The sequence below is a fragment of the Tenrec ecaudatus genome, chromosome 9, assembly GCF_050624435.1.
Source record: "Tenrec ecaudatus isolate mTenEca1 chromosome 9, mTenEca1.hap1, whole genome shotgun sequence".
NCBI lineage: Eukaryota > Metazoa > Chordata > Mammalia > Afrosoricida > Tenrecidae > Tenrec > Tenrec ecaudatus.
The window spans coordinates 117,643,606-117,666,583 of NC_134538.1; the positions used below are offsets into that span (position 1 = coordinate 117,643,606).

Genomic DNA, 22,978 nt, shown 5'->3' on the forward strand with positions numbered 1-22,978 from the left:
TTTTGCTGACATGCATAGCTGCTAGGGCTGACAAATCAAGAAGCAGAAACATCACAGGCTGGTGATAGCTGAAGCTGTTGAGTCAGCAAGTCAGGCTGGTGACTCCAAAGGTTGACTGGTACTATGGCTAGTCATCAGTGGAAATCCAGGAATCTGGGATCTATGCAATCATTACAGGATCCACCCCAGCTCCTTTTCTTCCCATATAATCTATTTAAATTAGAGTAGGCAACACGCCTTAGGAAACTTCATTGGCATCAGGCTGATGAACTGAAAAAGGAGACTGTACACACTGCTTTGCTTCTCACAGCAGGTTTTGTGGAGTCGTTTACATCTTGGTAGATCACATGAGGGAGGACTCAACTGACAAACAATGACACTGCAAGGTTAACACAAAGCCTAACTATCACAACATATATATGAGGCAACTGAAAATGACGATGACTTGAATGAGGATACCTTAGTGCTCTGATTGACATATTTAAAGCCGTTGAAATTCATCTTTCAATACCATCCATTCTTGGTCTTACGTTACTTCTTGAAATGGAAACACTGGCCAGTTATTTTTGCAATAGTGACTCTATATTCTTTCTACCTCTTTTTTCCTTAATATTACCCATAATATTTGACATTTGAACATAAAGTCACTTAATAGTTCAGCTCAGGGCCTAGATTTTTTCTTCAGTTCTTACCATTTGAGAAACGTTGGGCAGGTTATTGCCTTTTGTTTTTCTCACGCCAGGTCGTTGCATATTTCATTAAAGGCTAGCCTTCGTGTTTTCAAGGTACTGCTTGACATTTTCTTTTCAGTTCCTTTACTTCACCATTTCGCCCATTTGTTTTACGTCCCCTACTCTCAAAATCAAGTCTCAGGGTGTCTTCTTGCAGCTATTTTGGTTTACCCTTTCTTACCCCGTGTCTTAGTAACCATTTGCTTTCTTCATTCCTGCGTGATGCTTTTGATGTCATCCCACCACTGGCTTGGTCCTTGGTCACTAGCAATCAATGCAGCAAACGTACCTTTAAGGTGATTTCTAATGCAAGTGGTATATCTTTTAGGGTCATATTTGGACTCTTGTGGACTTGTTATAATTTTTTGAAGCCCTAGTCCAACACCATCCTTAATTTTCTTTCATGTTTGATTCGATGTATCCACTGTGCTAATTCATTTCTTTGAGTGACTTCTTCTCTTTTGATGACCATCTTACTTACCGAACATGATGTCTTTTTACAAGGATTGATCTCTCTAATAATGTCCAAATTATGTGTCTCACCTGCTAGGTTTCTAAGGAGCATCCTGGTTATATTTTATTCAAGACATACGTGTTTGCTTATTCTGGCCATCTATTTTACTCATAATATTCTTTGCTAACACCACAATGCATATAAATAAATTCTTCTTCGGTCTTCTTTATTCACTCCCCTGCTTTCATGTGGCTGTGAGGTGGTTGGAAATGCCACATGTGGATCAGACACACCTTGGTCCTCCAAGTGACATCTTTGCTCATTAACACTTTATATGAATTTTGATTTCTTGATTACTATTTCCATAAGCATTGACTATGAATCCACATAAAATAAAATCCTTGATAACTTCAACATTTTCCCCATTTATCATAATATTTCTTATTTGACCATTCATGAGTATTTTTGTTTTATTTACACTTTTGCTTTCTGTATATTTAAGCTGTATTCCTTCATTCAACAGAATATATACATTAGTGTATGTCAAAAAGGAACTGCTCCCAAACCATAAAAATTTATGAAAATAAAAGTTTAAACTATGAAGCTATTGTTTCTTGACATATCCTCCATGTAGGTCATGCACTCTTAAAGCAGTTTTTCCATTGCACTAATCCCTCTCCCAATATTTCTTTACCCTCTGTTTCCATGCCCTCTGCCATGTCAAAATGCCAGTCTTGGCAGCCTTGAGGGACTTAAATCATATTCCTTTAAAAAGTTCTTAAAGTTATTAGACAAACAAGTATAGCGGTAAAAACAGGTATACAGGTATGAATGGTGGATGAGATTTCTAAAAGAAATCCTCTTGGGACATTCCTTGCTTCCCTTGAAGGATGAGCTTGGGCATTGTCTTGGTTAAAGAAATAATCATCTTTGCTCAACTTTCTTGATATTGTTTATCACCATGCACTTTTCAATTTTATTAAAAGTTCTTCATAAAAGGCATTCATGTTTGTCCTAGGTCCTTCAAAAAAACATATCAAGATTATCTATTTGGAAACCCCAAACCTTTTTGAGCTTAATTTAAATGATCTGTTCTAGTAGTATCGACTAAGTAGATCCTCTCAGAAGTCATTATTTTGGTTAGACCCTACTTTCTGTATAGTAATGTAAACCCAACACTCATCTCTCATTATGATTTTTTTAAAACCATTTTATTGGGGACTCAAAACTCTTATCACAATCCATACATACATCAATAGTACAAAGCACATTTTGACATTCAGTACCCTAATCATTCTCAAAACATTTGCCCTCTACTTAAGCCCCTGGCATTAGCTCCTCATTTTTTCTCCCTCCCCACTCTTCCCTCTCTCATGCCTTTAAGCCTTCAAGCCTTTAAGACCCCAGGAGCTATATCCCCTGATAGCCAGGCACCATCAGATTTCTTCACCACTTTTGCTTATGCACCCATTTGTCTTCAGCAATCATATCTGAGAGGTGAGCACATAATGATATGATTTTTTGTTCTTTGATGCCTGATAATTGATCCTTTTGGCACCTCATGCTCATACAGGCTGGTGTGCTTCTTCCATGCAGACTTTGTGGCTTCTGAACTAGATAGTCGCGTGTTTACCTTCATGTCTCTAAGACCCTAGATGCTATATCTTTAGATAACCAGGCTCCATCAGCTTTCTTCACCACATTTTCTTATGTACCAGAGCTGTCTTCAAAGATTGTGTCAGGAAGGTGAGCATCATGGAATGCCAGTTTAGTAGAACAAGGTATTCTTGCATTGAGGGAGTACTTGAGCAGAAGCCCAATGCCCATCTTCTTCCTTAATACTAAACCTATAAATATATGTGCCTAAATATATTTCCTCATCCTTTACATATGCACATGCCTTTGTTTAGACCTCTATAAATGCCCTTTGTCTCCTAGCTTTTTCCTCTGTTTCCTTTTACTTTCCTCTTGTCCCACTATCATGCTCAGCCTTCATTTGGGTTTAGAGTAATTCCTCTCGGTTACATTTTCCTTGATCACACCCTACCAGGCCGCTTACACTCTCTTCGCCACTGATTTGTATCACTTGTTGTTCCCTTGTCCCTGAGTTTGTTAATACCACTTCCTTTCCCCCCACCTCTCCCTCTCCCATGTCCCCCAGAACTGTCAGTCCCTTTGTTTTCTCCTCCAGATTGTCCATCCAGTCTATCTTATTTAGACAGACCTGTAGAGATAATAACATGCACAAAAACAAGACAGAGCAAAACCAAGCAACAAAAGAAAACAAAATAACAACAACAAAAAGCCAATGACAAAAATATAAAATAAAACCAACCTCCCCCCCCACAACACAACAATAACAAAGAAAAGCCTGTAGTTAGTTCAATGACTGTTTGTTGGCTTTTAGGAGTGTTTTCTGATTGAGTCTGATAGGGTGCCAAGCCCTGGCCCCAAAGTTTATTTTTGGTATTTCCTGGGGACTTCATTGTTCTGTGCCCTGTAGTGATTTGCCTTGGTGTGGTTGGATCACATTGAGCGCAATACCAACACTGTGTCTCCAGTGTTGTCCCCTAGAGGGCTATGGATCAGCGAGGGATGTCATGTCTCATACTGGGACTGGCCATATGGTCTTCTCTGTGGATTGGCTGCCTGAATGAGAATATCATCCTCAAGGATTTATGGGTCAAGATGTGCTCCACTCTCTCTTCCTCCCCCTTCATTTACTCCCCTGTGTTCTGATCTGACATGTCCCTCTCCCTGACCTGCAACTTCAGTGCTGTCCTCTGAAGTAAATTCTTCTGGGAGGGAGGGGCAGCCATCCAAGTAGTTGGGATTGGGGCCAGCCCCACCTCATTATGATTTATCCATGATCATTTTCATTCGCTTTGAACTTGTTTTAACAACTAATGGAAAAATCAGCTCTTTGAGTTTGCTGATCTTCCTTGTATGCTTTTGGCATCCATCAAGCCAACAGCTTGCTGAAGCAATAGCGTTTGCTTATAATGCAAAGTGCAGTGAGATCCCAACTTCAGTAGCTATTGCAGCAGGACTAATTTCCCCATCTTCTTTTAAGTTTCTGGGCATCAGCCATAGTTTCTGCATGTCTTGAGGTTGATGGTTCTCAGTGCATGTTTCTGAAATGCTTGGTCCATCTAAAAACAGCATTTCAGGTGATGCAAGACTCCCACGGAGTTGTTATGCTGTTTCAGTAATTTTGGAGGATGTTCACCTGAATGTTATTAAAAGTCTTATATTGGTCCTGGCTAAAGAAATGTTTTTAACTTCCCTCATGGCACAAAAATATCCTTTTAATGAAAGCACTCTAATGTGTCCAAGATGAGGACATTATTACAAGAAGTTGTCTGCAGTTATCCATTGATTGCAGATGTGCTTAAAAATGTTTGGGATAAACTTGTGTATGAACTTTAGTACCAGTAGTTTTTGGCTTAACATAAATACATACCATCTTAGTGCCTTTTTAGTTTCTCATTTAACTATTTAGTTTTTTAATTTATGTAATATGTATTATAATTTGTTTAATCTGCTTCGGTACAGTAAATTGTCATTTTTCTATTTCTTTAATCTTCAGTGCTGTCTTCAATTATTTGCCTCCTTTAAATTCAATTAAATGTTCACACATACAATATTGTCATTATTTTATTTAACTCACTTCTAATATACATACTATTGCTTAATATTGAACATAATGTTATGATAAATGCTTGCTTTAAACCAGATTCAAAATTGTTGACCCTTTGAATTCAGCCATACATTATTAACTGTGAAATACTATGAACAAAATCCTGTTTTACAGGTGATAACATCCAATTAAATAATCCAATTGAACTAATTTTTAATATCAGTCTATTAGATTATAGTTTGTTACATATGAAATATGACTGTCAAGCTGCTATAACCATCTTTTAAAGGTCAATAATTCTAATGATATGTGGGATTTTTTTTTTCCATTCTCAACCTTTTTTTTTTTTAAACGTTTTATTAGGGGCTCATACAACTCTTATCACAGTCCATACATATACATACATCAATTGTATAAATCACATCTGTACATTCTTTGCCCTAATCATTTTCTTTTCCCTTTTCTTTTTTTACATTTTGTTAGGGACTCATACAACTCTTATCACACTCCATACATATACTTACATCAATTGTATAAATCACATCTGTACATTCTTTGCCCTAATCATTTTCTTTTCCCTTTTCTTTTTTTACATTTTGTTAGGGACTCATACAACTCTTATCACAATCCATACATATACATACATCAATTGTATAAAGCACATCCATACATTCCCTGCCCCAATCATTCTCAAAGCATTGGCTCTCCACTTAAGCCCTTTGCATCAGGTCCTCTTTTTTTTCCCCTCCCTCCCCGCTCCCCCCTCCCTCATGTGCCCTTTGTAATTTATACATCGTTATTTTGTCATATCTTGCTCTATCCGGAGGCTCCCTTCCCCCCCTTCTCTGCCGTCCCTCTCCCAGGGAGGAGGTCACATGTGGATCCCTGTAATCAGTTCCCCCTTTCCAACTCACTCACCCTACACTCTCCCAGCATCGCCCCTCACACCCTTGGTCCTGAAGGTATCATCCACCCTGGATTCCCTGTGCCTCCAGCCCTCATATGTACCAGTGTACAGCCTCTGCCCTATCCAGCCCTGCAAGGTAGAATTCGGATCATGGTAGTTGGGGGGAGGAAGCATCCAGGATCTGGGGGAAAGCTGTGCTCTTCGTCAGTACTACCTTGCACCCTGACTGACCCATCTCCTCTCCTAAACCCCTCTATGAGGGGATCTCCAGTGGCCGACACTTGGGCCTTGGGTCTCCACTCTGCACTTCCCCCTTCATTCAATGTGGTATACACACACACACACACACACACACACACATTCTTTTTTTTTTTTTTGCATGATGCCTTATACCTGGTCCCTTTGGCACCTCGTGATCGCACTGGCTGGTGTGCTTCTTCCATGTGGGCTTTATTGCTTCTGAGCTAGATGGCCGCTTGTTCACCTTCAAGCCTTTAAGACCCCAGACACTATCTCTTTTGATAGCCGGGCACCATCAGCTTTCTTTGCCACATTTGCTTATGTACCCATTTGTCTTCAGCGATCCTATCATGGAGGTGTGCAGTCAATGATATGATGATTTTTTGTTCTTTGATGCCTGATAACTGATCCCTTTGGGATCACTTGCTCACTCAGGCTGGTGTGTTCTTCCATGTGGGCTTTTTTGCTTCTGAGCTAGATGGCCGCTTGTTTATCTTCAAGCCTTTAAGACCCCAGTCACTATCTCTTTTGATAGCCGGGCACCATCAGCTTTCTTCACCACATTTACTTGTTCACCCACTTTGGCTTCAGCAGTTGTGTCGGGAGAGTGAGCATCATAGAGTACCAATTTAATAAATGAAAGTATTCATGCATTGAGGGAGTGCTTGAGTAGAGGCCCAAGGTCCTTCCGCCACCTTAATATTAAACCTATAAATGTAGACAATTAGATCTATTTCCCCATCCTCATATATATGTTTGCATGTACACGTCTTTGTCTAGACCTCCATAAATGCCCCTTGACTCCCAGCTCCTTCCTCCCTCTCCCTTGACTTTCCTCCTGCCCTACTACCATGCTCCATCCCCACCTGGGCTACAGCTATACCTCTTCTCAACGCAACCTTACCCTTGATCATTCCCCATCAGGCCTGTCACTCCCCCCTCACTACCATTTTGGGTCCCATGTTGTTCCCTTGTCCCTGTGTTTATTAATACCACTTCCTTACCCTCCTCCCCCTCCCCCACCCGGATCTGTCTGTCCCCCCAGAACTGTCTGTCCTATTGTGTTTCCTCCAGATAGTTCATCCAGCCTGTCCTATTCAGACAGGCCTGTGGAGACACTAACATGCACGAAAACAAGACAGAGGAAAACAAAGCAACAGTATACAACCAGACAATAAAACAAACCACTGACAAAGAACAAAACAAAACACTTCACAAAAGAAAGGCTTGTAGTTCGTTCAAGGATCGTTTGCTGGCCCTTAGGAGCGTTTTCCAGTCTGGTCTGTTGGGGCACCACGCCCTGGCCCCAAAGTCCACTTTCAGCATTCCCTGGGGACCTTGCCACTCCATTCCCTTGCTGTTCTGCTGCACTCCCCCAGTGATTTGCCTCGGTGTGGTGGGATCAGGTCAGGTGCAATTCCCACACTGTGTCTCCGGTGCTGTCCCCTGTATCGCCCTTAGTCACTGAGGGGCATCATGTCTCATAGTAGGGCCAGCCATGTTGTTCTCTCGTGTGATTTTTTTTTCATTAAGTAATTGTAGTTTTGTATTCTAAAACTCTATTCTTCCCAACCAAACACCATGAATTTCCTCAAGTGAAGAAGCCCTGGTAGCATAGTGGTTCTGAATTTCACTGAGATCCCCAACGTCAGCAGTTCAATATCACCAGTTGCTCAGCATGCGAAAGAAGGGGCTTTTGAAACTCAGAGCGGCAGTTCTCCCCTGTTCTATAGGTTTCTTATGCTCGGGCATCAACTCAATGGCCGTGAGTTTGAGTTTGACCGTTAATCATAAATTGTGCATTGAATTTTAATAATTGTCAGGAAAGTCCCACTGACGCCAAGTTATTAGGTTAAAATAATTACACCCCATTTTATAATAATTTACTATACAAATATCCGTTACCCAAATATTCCATCAAAATTAGCAAGTAAAAATTTTAAAATATTGTGCAGTGTATCATCCCACAAGCAAACAAAATTTGTTACGGCAATGGACAAAATGTTAACGGCTTTATTGGTTCAGCTAAAAGAAAATATTCTGGGGGGAAAAGAAACCATTTACTTTTGGTCCTCTGCCTTCAATGTCCAAAGGTCCTTTTAAGTGAGTGGACTCAAAAATTGAGTGTTTTTCTGCTACTTATGCAAAATATTGGAAGCTCACTTGTTTATTAAAAATCGAGGTTCAATTGTTTCTTCTTTGTTTATGAGAAGTCCAATTTTGGCTCCCTTTGAAGTTATCATAATGTAAATTATCCACATGGGGGAAGCACACAGTCATGTGCGGCAGGTAAAACTAGTCCTTACGACCTACCCAGATCAACCCTCTGTGGGATCTCTCTTCCCCTTACTATCAGGCAGAGATGTCTGTGGACTTGATTATGGTGGATGGAGCCAAGGTATAATGTAAGACCTAGTCAGCTGACGCCCCTCTGGACCTATCCTGAGTTTGCTCTAGGGTTAAATATTTTTCACTTGCTCTAAGAGAGAAACTTTCTTTCTGGCTTAGTTTAATGTTGCCGGTGGTATTTTCTTTCTGTTTTGTATTTGTTTCTTATTGTTTTTGTTATGTTTCCAAATTTGAAGCACAGAAAGTGTGGATGTATAGAGACAATAACTGACATAATAGCTTATCAGGGGCAGAGGCAGGGGTGGGGAGAGGTGAAGGAAAATTGGGGAGCAAATATCGAGTACAACAGAGGAGGGTTCACTAGAACTGACTGTAATTTTTTTATAATCAGTCACTCTTTTAAGAAGCAGCTTACCTATGGAAGTATATGCTATCTGAATTTTATATCAATAAACTGTTGAAAAATAACAAGACACAAAGAACTAGCTCCGATAGAGATTGTGAAGATGGTGCAGGAACAGGCGTGTTTTAACATACGTTCACTATGATTGGAATAGATTGACGTGGGCGTTTGATCTAAGCACCTTTCTAGGCAACTGAGCAGTATGACTATCTGAATGCAGGATTTTATGCTTATAAATAAAAATAACACCTAAGTAAATAAGAGGTTAGCAATATTATCAATATTGCTAATCCATTCTTTCTTTCTGTCCAAAGCATCCGTGTTAACTTTCCTTTAGTACTGTCTTCAGTAAATAGCTATAAGTGAGTTTCCAGATAAATTTACTCAATGTATTATGCCAGAGGCTGATTCTCAAGACGAATTGCAAAATGATAGATAAGAAATAACGTGAGATAAGGTCCAATAATTTATCTGATAGTAGACGGGTTTTATCAAAGTAAACAAAGATGAGATTATGTCGTCAGGGTTAACCAAAATGGTGCCAGGAGGTAGTATAACAAGAAATGTTTTAGTAGAATGATATTAGCAAAGAATTTACTATTTACCTAGCATTATGGAACATCAAGTCATCCAGTCTAATCAAATCTCTAGGTCTTAGGAAACAATGTTTGTGGGTTTAAAAAAATTATATGGTTTTCATGTATTCTGTTATCTTCATCCAGCACCGTTTTTCCATACTCTTTCCTACACCATGAGAACATAGCATGTGGCTTCTTGAAGAAATTCCAACTTCCCTAGGACTTCTGGTCATTATGGAAACAAATGGTAAAGAGCGAACTACTACTTATCGATAATTTAAGAAGTATGCTGTGCATTTAACATTCGTCATGCAGTTTCAGAATTGCATAACTTTCAAATGTACAGGCTTTCGAATGAGCCTACTGCTATTAAACTCCCAGCCGTTTTACTTACTCTCTGGGACTTTAGCAAGTTATCTTCTCTGTGCCTTATTTTTTATTTGTAAAATTGAAATAACAATAACATAAATTTCAGAGGTCTATTAGCAGAACTAAATGAAATAATTCTTCAGAGCATACCAAATGATACTTTTAATCATGCCTTAACCTCTAAAAGTTAAAAGATGGTACATATTTTTGCCAGTATCTGTGCTAGTCTGTGCAATATGAAGTAAAAGGTTTATGAAAGTAGTAGAATATGTAGGAAAAGATTGTAAAGTTTGTATTAATTAATCGATTGTTTCTGAGGCAATCCTGCTATTTTCTTAATTAATGAGTATATATACATGTATATGTATATATATGTGTATATATATATATATATATATATATATATATATATATATATATATATACACCTGCCAAGCTCAGAGCTTTCATAGTGCATTTTTTCCCATGAGGCAGGCATTCAGCAACTCGCTCTGAGTTAGTGCGCCCAGAGCCATTGCTGGGGAAGGTTCTCTATGGTCACAGTGACATTTTTTGTACAAGCATTTTCACTCAAACCTCATTTTTTTGAAGGCCAATTTCAGGGACAGCATGTGAGTGTGAAATTTTGTGCCTCAGAAACTGTTGTGATGCGAACACAGCTCACAAGGACAGCGTGATGGGAAGAACTCGAGTGTAAGAGTGGGTTTCTCATTTCAGAAAAGGTGAGATGTCTATTGATGACGACAAACCTCATTCTACACGTCTGTCAACTTCCCAAATGGATGAAAATGTTGACCAAATTCATGCACTTGTGCTTGAAGACTGAAGATGGAGCATTGAAGAGATGGGGAAGTTGGAAGACCTTGTTGCTTGGTTCATTCAGCAAATTTTCATGGAAGATTTGGGAATGAGAAGGGTCGCTGTGAAAGTTGTTCCTCAGGTTCTGATTGACCAGGACACACAGCGCTGGGTGCAAACATGCATGCTTTGCAAGAACAGCTCAGAAATGACCCAGACTTTTTTCTCCAAGGTCATTCCTGTGATGAAATATTGTGCTATTCTTACAACCTTAAAAGAAGAGGGACAAGAAAGGACTGACTTTATGACATAGAAGAGATGAAGAAAAAAAAATGAGGGAGGTGTTGTCAGTCATCCAAACAGATGAGTTTGAAAACTGTTTCCAATAATGGAATCACAGATTTGACAAATCTATTAAGTGTAATGAAGATGTATACTTTGAGGTGATATAATTGTTTTATAAAAAATTTTAAATACATAACTTTGAAAAATCCTTTTGGGGTGGTATCCCCTCATATAATATAAAGACCACAATTGATTTAGAATGTAGAATAGAGATTTTAAAAAATTATTTGAGAATTATAAAACTCCTATAAGACCTAAAGCCAGGAGGCTATATAAGAATAGCTGAGTAAATGAAGATAAAAAAACAACAAAATACTCAGGACTAAACCCATTGACACATCAATGTTTGGGAATCTGGAACAAGAGGAAAAGAGAATGGAAAGGGTAGAGAATTTGAAGACAGAAGTCAGATTAGTATTGTTTAGCAAATGCCAAGTTAGGAAAATACTCTTTCTAATACTGTTCATTGATTCAATATGATGAAGATAAAGAAATGACCACTTGATTTCACATCATACTTATAAGTAGTATTTTCAAGAAATCAGATTTGATAAAGTGTTGAGGATGAAAGTCTCATTAGAATAGGTTCAGGACACAATGGTAGAAAAGAAGTTAGAGAGAACCAATGCACTTCTTTTAAGTGTGTTTTGATGCTAAGAAGAGCAGAAAAATATGATTCTCAGATCCATGCACACTAAGCTTCTCTTCTGCTCTGCTTACATGGTCTAGTCACTGTGCCATTCATTCAGGGTACACGGGGGAAAGTCGGCACATTTGCCCCTTCTTCTGTTCCCTACTCCATCCCTGAGCTGCCAATTCTGACATTTTACATATGCTGAGCTGCCTTAGATGCCTGCAGAAATAAACAGTGTAGTGGAATTCTCATTCAAAAAAATTAATCTTAAAAGTCAAATTTAGGCAGCATTTGTTCTAAACTGGTGATTCTCAGTATCATTTGTAAATCCCAATGCTCACATAGACATGCAATAATTTATAGAGCACAATTTTTCTATAGTTCATGTAGTGTATTTTAACAATAAGAGTAGGAGTTTTTAACAAGTTATTCTTGTTTTTTAGTCGTATCCAGTTGTCGCTGACACAAAGAACCCTTTGTGTGACAGATCAACAAGTTGCCTGTCCTGCATCATCTGCACAGTCACCGATGTGCTGAATCCACTGCTGCGTCAGCCCTGCTCATTGAGGCCACTGGTTTTCACTCACAATTTCTACAAGTATCATTTTGATAATAAGCACTTCATTTTTACTTCAGAGCTTATCATGGCACATTAAATACGTGTTCAAACAGGTTGAACATTGCAGGGAAGAGGGACTACATTTAGAGGTTAGGGAAATACAATGTAATTGATCAAACAATCTCCTTTAACTCAGAAGCGGCATTCCTTAGACTAGGATCCTGTTCTCCATCTTCCTCCATGGAGTCCTTTCTGATTCCAAGAAAACCCATATGGTTTCAGAGGCTGTAATTCTTTACAGGAGCAGATCACCTGAGCATCAGTAGAAGTTGCAGGTAGGCATCTCCTGAAGGAAATGAGCATGGGAGTTATTTCCTGGCTGGAAATTGTTATACTCAAGAGAGAAATGTGAGCCAAACTTTGTTAAAGCCAAAAAGAAAGAAAGGGAAAACAAATGGCTTTCTGGAAACTTCATTCTTTATAAATCAGCTGGCAGGGAATGAATGCTACATTGGAGCAGGAGAGTGGGTCAAGGTTGTAGGCTGCACGTGTGCTACAAGCTGGAGGTATTAGAAATACCATAGATGTACTTAGACCCAAAGGAGACTTCAATCTGAAAATGTAATCATATTTTACAGTTTAATTATATAGCTTCCTAAATTGCCAAACACTATCATATGTGTAGCCTTATTTGATGCCATGACAAACCCGTGGAACATGCAAAGTATCATTTCCTCCATTTTAATAATGAGGACCTGAGACACAGGGAAAAAAAATTGCCAGGTTTGGCCAATATCACAGTAGTCAATTGTAGAAGCAAGATGAAACCCTGGCCTCTTAATTATAAGTCTAGCAGTGTTTTCCCTTGAAATTAAAAGTAAATAACTGAAAAATGAAAGATTGCCAAAAGATTACATGATTTATATTCCAATTGGTAAATATTGTCTAGGGATACTGTTTATGTCTAAAATTTAATTATATTAAACTCATAGCTATCCATCTTAACAAAAATAGTAAACAAAATAATGATATTAAAAAATAATAATAATGATATTAATGACTAAAGTTGTATTCATCTATTTCTCATTTTGGAACACAGGCTGTGTCTGATTAAGAAGTTAGCAGAACACTAAGTTGTTGGGGTTTTGTGTTAAAAACATGAATTTAAAATATGTTCTTGCCACTATTTTCCATATCATATTCAAATCTCAAATTGTTCCTGGTTACTAGGAGTAGGATCATAAATACATTTAATGGGGTTAAATTACAACAAGGTCATCATAATGCAACTTTTAATCAAAGAAACTGGCAAAAGACATTGGAAATGCAACAAAACCAACTAAGTTGTTTGACTTACATTATCTATTAGATATTTAATAGATTATAAAACAAATAAGACATGACACCTACCATTAGGAACTGATTTTCCAATTCAGGTAGGTAGACATAAATAGCTAAATGCAGGTTCGTGTGTCGTTTGTTAGAGGCTTTAGCAGAGGCAAGGGAATCATAGAAAAATCTTCGCTTCAGCACAGAAATCATAGGACTATTATTTCCATAACCTTACTCTAAAACCCAAGAGAAGGAAACAGATCACCTCCAATCTAACAAGATCGATTGGCACAGTGGCTTTGCCAATGAGCTTTAACACAACACAGGCGAGGATGGTGCACGGACGGGCAGTGTTCCACCACCACGTCACCAGCAACAAAATAGCAGAGTCCTGAAAGCCTTTATGGGAGTTAGACAGGGCTCTACGGGTCATAATTCACTTGATAGCAGTGGGGTTTACTTTTTAGTTCAGTCTCTCTCCAATTAGCAATGGGTGGGCAAGGGAACAATAACAGAAAATAACACAATTGAAGAGGTGAGTCTCTGATGGTGTATGAATATGTAATTTCCCCAGAGAAGGGTTTGAGCAAGGCAGAACCCCGATAAATGAAATAAAAATGTTTCTGACGTTTATCTATGAATGTTAATGATACCGAACAAGGAAGTGAAAGATCTCATGCCCTTTGCTTGCTTTTTTCCTGCCCTAATGGCTTACAAACCACAAGATTACCGGTTCAAAACCACCAGGTGCTCCATACGAGAAAGAGGAGGCTTTTTACTGTCATAGAGATGTACCGTCTCCGAAGCCTGCAGTGGCAGTTCTCTGCCGTATCACCGCTGTGAGCAGGGAGCGACCTTTGGCGGTGTGTTTAGGGTTGTTTTCACAGCAGTTGTGAAAGAGCCCCGCCCCCCCAAAACCACTGCCTTGAGATAATCTTTAAGCCTTAAACCAAATCAATTCCCTGAAGTATTCTTTAAGCTAAACAAGAGGTGAACTAGTAAAAAAAAAATTGCACTCTTAAGTATCATCTATATGCCGTCAAAGTGACAACAGCAACTCAAAAGATAAGAAAGCGTAGCAGACAGTGATCTATGTGACTAGAACCGAAGGTGAGAGGAAACGCACAACTCCCAGAATGTGATCAGTGCCACTGAGCTGTAAGTTTGGACACACTTGAATCGGTGTTCACTCTGCCGCCTATATTCTCAACAACAAAACGGGGTACAAAATTTGCTCAGCATGGTTGTTCAAATCTGCTTTGAACAGATGCTGCTACTTGAGATGAATAAATACTCAATGGGCGAAAGTCAACATGGAAGATTCCTGCGCTGGCTGGTTTTTATTGTTGTTGCTGTTTTGTTTTTGTTTTGGAATCTCATTGTTTCATTAGTAAGTATATATTGAATTTAACATGAGATACTTCTTCTGTAGAATCAAATCTAACCAAGAGGCATGATACAACAGATATGGGATAGAAAGAGTACTAGATTGTAGTATGAACTTCAAATTTCCCTGCTGGGCTCAGTTTTGTCACTCAAAATGCCATATTTCTGGGGTGGTTTGTCATCTGTCTGATCATGAGGAAATGACCAGATCAGGGTACTTCTTCCAACCAGAACTATTGGAACAGTGACTAAATTCACTGACTTAACACAAATTAAATTCGCTGACTCAGTTCTTAGGGTGATGACTGGCTTTATTATGATTTCAATTTTTTATTTTGTAATAGGAAGATTTCTTTCATAATATGGGGAAAAACTGAGAAGAAAAACAAAACAAAGAAATACCTACAAAGTATTTTCAGTAGGACCTTTGAAGATGTTTATGTTTGGTCACTTAACAAGTCTGCAAGGAATTTTGGATGAGAAAAAAGCTCAACTCGCAGTTCTAATACTGAGCCTGGGTTTGCCTAAAGAAGGCTGTTATTTGGTGAACTCAGGCTATGAAGCTGTGGTTAGTGAAGGAAATTAGTCATGAAAACACAGCTTAGCCCAGCAGGAATCTATAATGCATGAATCAATTCCACTTTTTGTTTATTTTCACAGAGCTAGATGGTGAAAGTGTTGAAATTTCCTTCTGGCACACAACGTCGGAGGGTGCTTGTCAGGACTCCCCAGCACATCTTGTTGATTAAGATTATTTGGAAGACATGGTCCTTATCCCAAACTAAAAGTACAACAAGGATTTCAACACCTTGGAGATTCCAAATGTGCAAGCATGAAAGTTACCACACCCGCAATGAATATGCAGTGTGCTTTTCTGAAAATAGGCACACATGTACATCTGAGTTTTCATAGTAAAGTGAATATAGCCTGCAAAAAGGAATGAGAAATGAAGAATTTGATTGAATTATATTCACCCAGAACTATGAAAAATTTTATTGAATTACACTTACTCAGAACTATCCTAAATAGGAAAAGTTAAAAAGTATATATATTATTCCTTGGTAAAAATGTTTTTAAGGTATTATAAGTAATATTTTACAGTAATAATAAGTCTAACAGAATTTAATATAAAGGTTTTGAGGTCTTGAAAAGAAGTTCCAAATAATACTCTATGTTTTCTACAACTCTGAGAAGTCTAAACTTCCCTTTACATTAAATAAGCAAATAGATAAAATTCTGGTGTATTTTATCAGATATGCCCCCCAACCCATCATCAAATTATTCCCTCACATAGGAAGTGTGTTTTGTTAAAATATCAGAGATCATGGTAAAGATAATCTTGTAATTTGGAGAATCCTTAAAGTACAAAACCAATCAAAGCCAGTGTCATCAGGTCAATTCCTATCGAGAGTCACCCACAGGACAGAGGAGAGCTGCTGCATAGGGTGCCCAGGATGACATCTCCATGGACGCAGACTGTCACAGCCTTCTCTCATGGAGTGCCTAGTGGATTCAAAGTGCTGACAGTATGGTCACCAGTCAAGTGCTTTAAGCACTGTGCCACCAGGGCACCTTATTCTCAGTAAATGCCTCCCAAACTCACGGCTGACAAGTTGATTATAGTTCATAGTGACTGACTAGAGCATACAAAATGAAGTAAGCATGGACAACAAAACGGCTGACAAGAGACGACCAAGAATAAAGAAGCAAACAACAAAACGGACACAGGCCAGAATCCAAGACTATCTCACTAAGCACTTGAGGTAGCACCCCTTTTTAAAATAACACCTGCAACCACACCGATGGCTACACCTGTACAGATGGAATCAAAATCCAGCTAAGACCCCACAGGGGTACAGCCTCTGCACCACTGCAATGGAACAGAATTCTCGCAGTCTCCATTGCTCTTGCTGGTAAGTCTTGCCTGTTTTTCCTTAACTCGGTATTGATGGGTGTAAATGCCCTACAGAATAAATTGGTTAAATGTCTCTTTGACTCATAAAGAGTGTTATGCTCATGAAAGAACCGGGCTTAGTTACTGTGCGAAGCTTAGAGGCTGAAAGATCGCTTCCCTGGTGCATAAACCAACCGATTCCTGAACCACATACTAGGGAGGACAACTTAGCGAATGTAAGGCCACTGCTCCAGGGCATAAGCCGACTGATTCCTAAACTCAGTCTCATAACAACACTACCCATAAAAGTAATACTCCAGGATGAAACAATGGAAATAATGACATGTTCTGTTGCCCTAATTACGTTTTTAAAGCCATCTTCTTCTGTAGACAATATATAAAATGCTGTCACATCTTTAATATCATCCTTTTTTCATATATAAGTTCTCTCTTTCTAACCCCCAAATCTTGCTTTTCATTCCAAATTTATTCCATATGACAAATACTTCAAACTGTCGTTGGGAGGTGCAGTGCAGTGGAGTCCCTTCTGACTCGGGCCCAACAAAAGGGAACACCCCCATGACTTCACCCTGTTCACAAGGCTTGTCAGGTTTGAGCCCCTTCTTGCAGCCAATGTGTCAATCACTTTTTGAGGGCTTCCTCTGCTCCCTGCCCACCTACACTGCTCAGCATGATGCCCCGTGGCCAGGGAGCTGTCTCTCGTGTTCCTATGTCCCAAGCATGTGAACGATGGTTCTCCATCCAGACTTCTAATGGGCACTCTGGCTGTACTTCTCCCAAGACAGATCTGCTGGAGTTTTCATTACTCTTCGCCATGTTCGACAGGGTTCTCTAGAGAAAGAAAACAAAGACGCTAATACTTTTATATATATATTTATATAGATAGAGTTATAACATAAGAAATAAACAATTAATTAATCTATGAAGCAGGACCAATGGCTCAATACAAATCACTTCTGTGAGACAGATAATACACTGGCAGTTGTCAAGTCTTGAGGGTTGCCGGTTAGTTCTCTGTAGAGCAATTCAGGCTACCCAGTCACAGGCAGCAAACAGCAAAGTAGGTCACCAACAGTCAGCCAGATGACAGGGCCTGCAGTTCCCAACTCAAGAGCTGGATTCTCCAGTAGTGTGGCAAAGCAGGTCTTGAAGGAACCTCAAATTACAGCGACACAGTCCACAGGTTAGTTTTCCCACAGGTAGTGTAGCTTGCAAATGGAGGCAGAGAACAAACAAGGCAGCCGCACGCTGGTCTGATGATCAAAGAGCAAGAGACAAGAAAGGTGAGGTTCTTTGAGCCATTTAGCTCTCCGCCCTTTAATCAATCCCACATGTGTTCATCGTCCAGGTTGGCACAATAAACCTACCTGTCACATTCTCTGACACTATAATTTAAATACTGCATATATATTTTTTATAGATCAGAGAGCAAAATTTAATAATTTAATAAACACCTATATTTATGTATAAAGAAAACACAAGGTAAATCACAACAAAAAATTTAAATTTTAAGTGTCAACAGTTTGACACTTGAGTTCAGATTTTTATGTACTATGTGCATGCAGCTAATGTTATGATTTTATAAGAAATTTATTAATTAAACATAATAATTACTCTAAATAAGGGATTAATGTTTATTTGCATGAGATCTCTTGGTTATTTCCCCCATTCTAACTTAGTGAAATTAACCTCTGCTTATCGTGAAAAGTCTATAAAATTCCTTCTCCATTGATATCACTGTTTTGGATTGTGACATTCAAATGTCAGATAATTGAAAAACTCCACTTGAACTGCAATTAAAATACTTTGCAGTGAACACAGATTAATATAGATAAATTAATGATATATTTCAAAGTACATCTACAAAAGAACAAAGTTGAAAAATAGAATCTTTTTTTCTAAGTGGAACAAAACTTTGAAGGTATACTTGCTTTTTAATGGAATATTCGATGAGAAATGCTAGCAATAGACTGGGAAACAGCATGGTTGGTGTATTCCTAGGGAAAACCAAAACCCCAATAGTGAACATTAGAAATAGGCTCCTTGCAAGTATCTGGATTTAAGTTCTGATAATATTTCTTCTTAAAATAGTTATTCCATGATGAAAGGTCTATTTATTCACAGGTGGGAAGGCAGAAATCCAACATTAATGTCTGTGTCGAAAAGTTCATGCACTGGGTTTGTGGTCTTCTCAAAGTTCAGTATTTCATCACATTTTTATAGCACCTTATAAATATATATGTGATCTGCATTTTCTTTAAAAAGTAGCTTATTCTTCTATCGGTATGGCAATAGAGTGAAAAGACATAGCTTCTCTGTCTAGACTGCATTTTTAAATCCTTGGAGTATACAGAGCTAACATTTAAAAACAGGCCATTCTCCTTGCACCTGCGTAAATTGAAAAGAAAATGGCAGTTGCCTTCCAGAGGGAGGAAGCGTGAAACCAGTCACACAAAATGATCTGAAGGGAAAGCTTTAGAGGAATCTTCAAAGGCTGTGGTGCTCAGCTGTCCTACTGTCACCTCTCTTCCAGTCAATGAGAAGGAACTCTTCTTCATGACCATTAAGAAGGCAGTGGACCGCCTGTGCGATCGTGAGGTGTCAATGGGGTCAGATATCAGGCATCAAAGAACAAAAAAAATCATATCATTGTGAATGAGGGGGGTGTAGAATGGAAACTCAAAGCCCATCTGTAGGCAACTGGACGTCCCATTACAGAAGGGTCGTCGGGAGGAGATGAGCCAGTCAGGATGCAATATAGCACCAATGAAACATACAACTTTCCTCTAATTCTTTAATACTCCCCCGCCCCCCCCCCACTATCATGATCTACCTTACAAATTCCGCTAGACCAGAGGATGTACACTGGTACTGATCAGAGCTGGAAACACAGGGAATCCAGGACAGATAAACCTCTCAGGACCCATAATGAGAGTAGAGATACCAGCGGGGAAGGTGGGGGAGAAAGGGGAAACCAATCTCAATGATGTACATATAAGCCCCTCCCTGGGGGACAGACAACAAAAACGTGAGTGAAGGGAGACATTTGACAGTGTAAGATATGATAAAATAATGATAATTATTAAGGGTTTGTGAGGGAGAAAGGGAGGGGGAGGGAGGGGAAAATGAGCTGATATCAAGGGCTCAAGTAGAAAGCAATGCTTTGAGAATGATGATGGCAACAAATATACAAATGTGCTTGGCACAATGGCTGGATGGATGGCTTGTGATAAGAGTTGTATGAGCCCCCAGTAATATGATTAAAAAATAGAAACCCTGTGGAACATAGAGATATTTCATAGGTTTGGACAATATCCAAGATAATAATGTATTTGTTTTATGAAATGAGAGACATTACTAAATATAGAAAGAACTGCATTCATTGTTAAATTTCATTCATTATTAAATTTTCTCTATGAGTTAAGGTAGTACCTAGCAGAACTTTCAGTTAGACAAAGGGACAAGATCTAAAGTTAACACCTTTCCCTTAAGCTGATAGGTGCACTCCTAAGCAGAAAGACAGAAGGCCTGTAGAAAGATGAAAACAAATAGCAGGTGAGAGAATTATATTATAAAAAGAGTAATGAGTTTGGTTCCTGCACATAGTACTACTGAGAATCAAATGGGCAACTCTAATTTTCCTAGAGTGCTGTACTCCTGGGACAACTAGGAACCATTAACATAAGACACTATGACTTAAAATATTTAGGGTTTAAAATAATCCTAGGGGGAAATGAATGTATAAATGTGCTTTACACAATTGATGTATGTATGGATTGTGATAACAGTTGTATGAGCCTCTAATAAAATGATTTTTTTTAAGTTTACAGACCTAGATGGAAGCTATGTTAAGAAACAATAGCTTCACCTTTTGATATTCATGTTAAATAAGTATTTCTATGATTTTGTAGCCCCAAAAAAGGAGAAAAGCTATAGCCTTCTATACTGGCTTAAATGGTCCGTGGGGCACAGTGGTTTCTGTGCTGGCTTCTAACCTCCAGGTCTACGGTGTCCTACATGGGTCCTTCTGTGAAACAGAGAAGAGGCTGTCAGCTCCCATAACGGTGTACAGTCTAGAAATACTATGGAGGGTCACTATGAGTTGCGATTGATTCAATAGTGGTGCTAAGTACTTTACCCACTTTAATTTTCTGAAAAATTTTCTTATAAGACTGGTATTTTTTGAAGTTCTTGGCTGTTTCTTTCCCCATGCCCTAGGGGAGTTTTAGTGCAAATTCAATTTCATATGATGGATTTTTTCAATAAATGTATACTTGTATACTTGAAATAAATGAATGCATCATATAAGTTTTAAAAAATACCCTAGGGACACCAACTTTCTAAAAGCAGGAAGCAAGAGGAGACAACTGGTTCGTCTCCAAGGAGCATCTTACTGAAGATCTCTTGCCCATGTGGCTGAGAGGTTGGAAAGCAAAGAACCTCCTGAATGAAAATGATGAGAAGGAAGCTACTTCCAGGATGCACATTAAACATTTAACAAGGGACCTACCTCCGTACCAGGATGGCAAGCCCAGAAATGCCTGTTGACAAGGTATCAGAAGTCTCAAGGACCAAGGGCTGTTTTTGTTTTTTCCATTCCCAATATCAATATTTGTTGTATTTTCCAGTCCTCGGAACATCATTACATCTCAAGTGTTTGGGGTATAACAAAACTTTTTTTTAAAAGATAAAATTAATTGTGATTTAAATGTTCATTTTATAAATTAGGTTCTCATTTAACAATTTCTTTTTTTTAAGCATATTATTGGGGGCTCATACAACTCTTATCACAATCTATCCATACATACACGTGTCAAGCACATTTGTGCATTTGTTGTCCTCATCATTCTCAAAATATTTGCTTTCTACTTGAGCCCTTGGTATCAGCTCCTCAATTTTTCCCCTTCCTCCCCACTCCCCACTCCCTCATGAACCGTTGATAATTTATAAATTATTATTATTTTGTCATGTCTGGAAATATAGGGAATCCAGGACAGATGAACCCTCCAGGGGCTGATACCGGGAGGGTGGAGAGAAGGTGGGGTAGAAAGGAGGAACCAATTACCACGATCTACATATAACCCCCTTCCTGGGGACAGACAACAGGAAAGTGGTTGAAGAGAGATGTTGAACAGTATAAGACATAACAATTTCTATACAACTTATTCAATGACATTGGCTACATTTTTTATGAAATCCAAAAGAAAGCAGCAAATAATAAAATATTGAACTGAGGAATGATATGACATAGGTATTAACTCCCAAGAGCGAACAATTTTTTAAAGTGTATATCCAGGATTGGGTTTGGGGCTGGCACTAAATCCTAGCTCCAACGTAAGAACAATTAATTCTTACATCCTAACCCTGCTTGATACTCACCCTCAGCAAGGAACACAGAGGATTTGGCAGCTGTAGCAAATTGTGGGGAAGAATTTAGATGGTGCCCGGCAGTCTGATAAAATAGTATCTGGGGGCTTAAAGGCTTGTCTCCAAACAAGCAGCCATCTAACTGAGATGTCAACTAAGTCCACATGCAAGAAGCACACCATCATCAGTCACCAAAGGATTGGAATCATATAATCTGAAGTCAATGGAGGGATCAGTATCAGAGACTAAATTGTGAGAATCCGAGGCACAGGAGGCGATGGATGGCAGTGATTGTCCAAGATTCATTTGTGGGATTGCTTAGGAAATACACCTCCCGAGAACAACCCCTACCTGAAATTGAGGGATGGGAGGAAAGCGGCCACTAAACAGAGTGTTTGGGAGAGAGGGGGATAAAAATTCAAAGGTATAAATCTGACCTGAACGGTTAAAACTGTCAGTAGACTGCCCCCAATGATGCAGGCTGGACCAGATCTGGCTTCCAAAATTTTCTGTATTTTCGGTTTGTACTGTTTTGTTTGTTTTTCGTTCATTCATAGTAGAGCGTATCTTAGAGGTGTTAGGTCAATGGAGGTCACCCTCTTGAAGCTGTTACATGCTGTGTCATTTTTTGGTGTATATGAAACCCAGAATTGATGAAAGTGTAGAGACAGCAAGTAGAAACAGTGGTTCAGGAGGAGGGAGGTATAGGGCTGGTGGAGGGGGTGAAAGGGAGACAAAGTCAAGGTGCCATTTAGAAAATGAATGGTTGGAAACTGATAGTGATAGCAATTGAAATACGGACTGATATATGTGCTAAATCCCAAGCAATATATATATCAAATTAAGATTGAGTAAAATGGGAAATCAAACAATAAGATGTTAAATTTCATTCTAATTATATTTTCATTAATTTATTTTCATATGCACTCTGTTCTGAGGGCAGAGATTTTCATACCCCTGCTCAAGCATGT

General features: G+C 38.8%; 1 protein-coding gene across 1 annotated transcript in view; it reads right to left on the reverse strand.

Annotated features, from left to right (window-relative positions):
• LOC142456093 (small ribosomal subunit protein uS5-like) overlaps window positions 1–17,456 on the reverse strand; it is a 31,237-nt gene extending 13,781 nt beyond the window's left edge. The window contains exon 1 of the mRNA XM_075557358.1: window positions 17,301–17,456. Within this exon, the coding sequence (XP_075413473.1) occupies window positions 17,301–17,456 (156 nt within the window). The remainder of the gene's footprint in view (window positions 1–17,300) is intronic.
• Window positions 17,457–22,978: the final 5,522 nt, after the last annotated feature.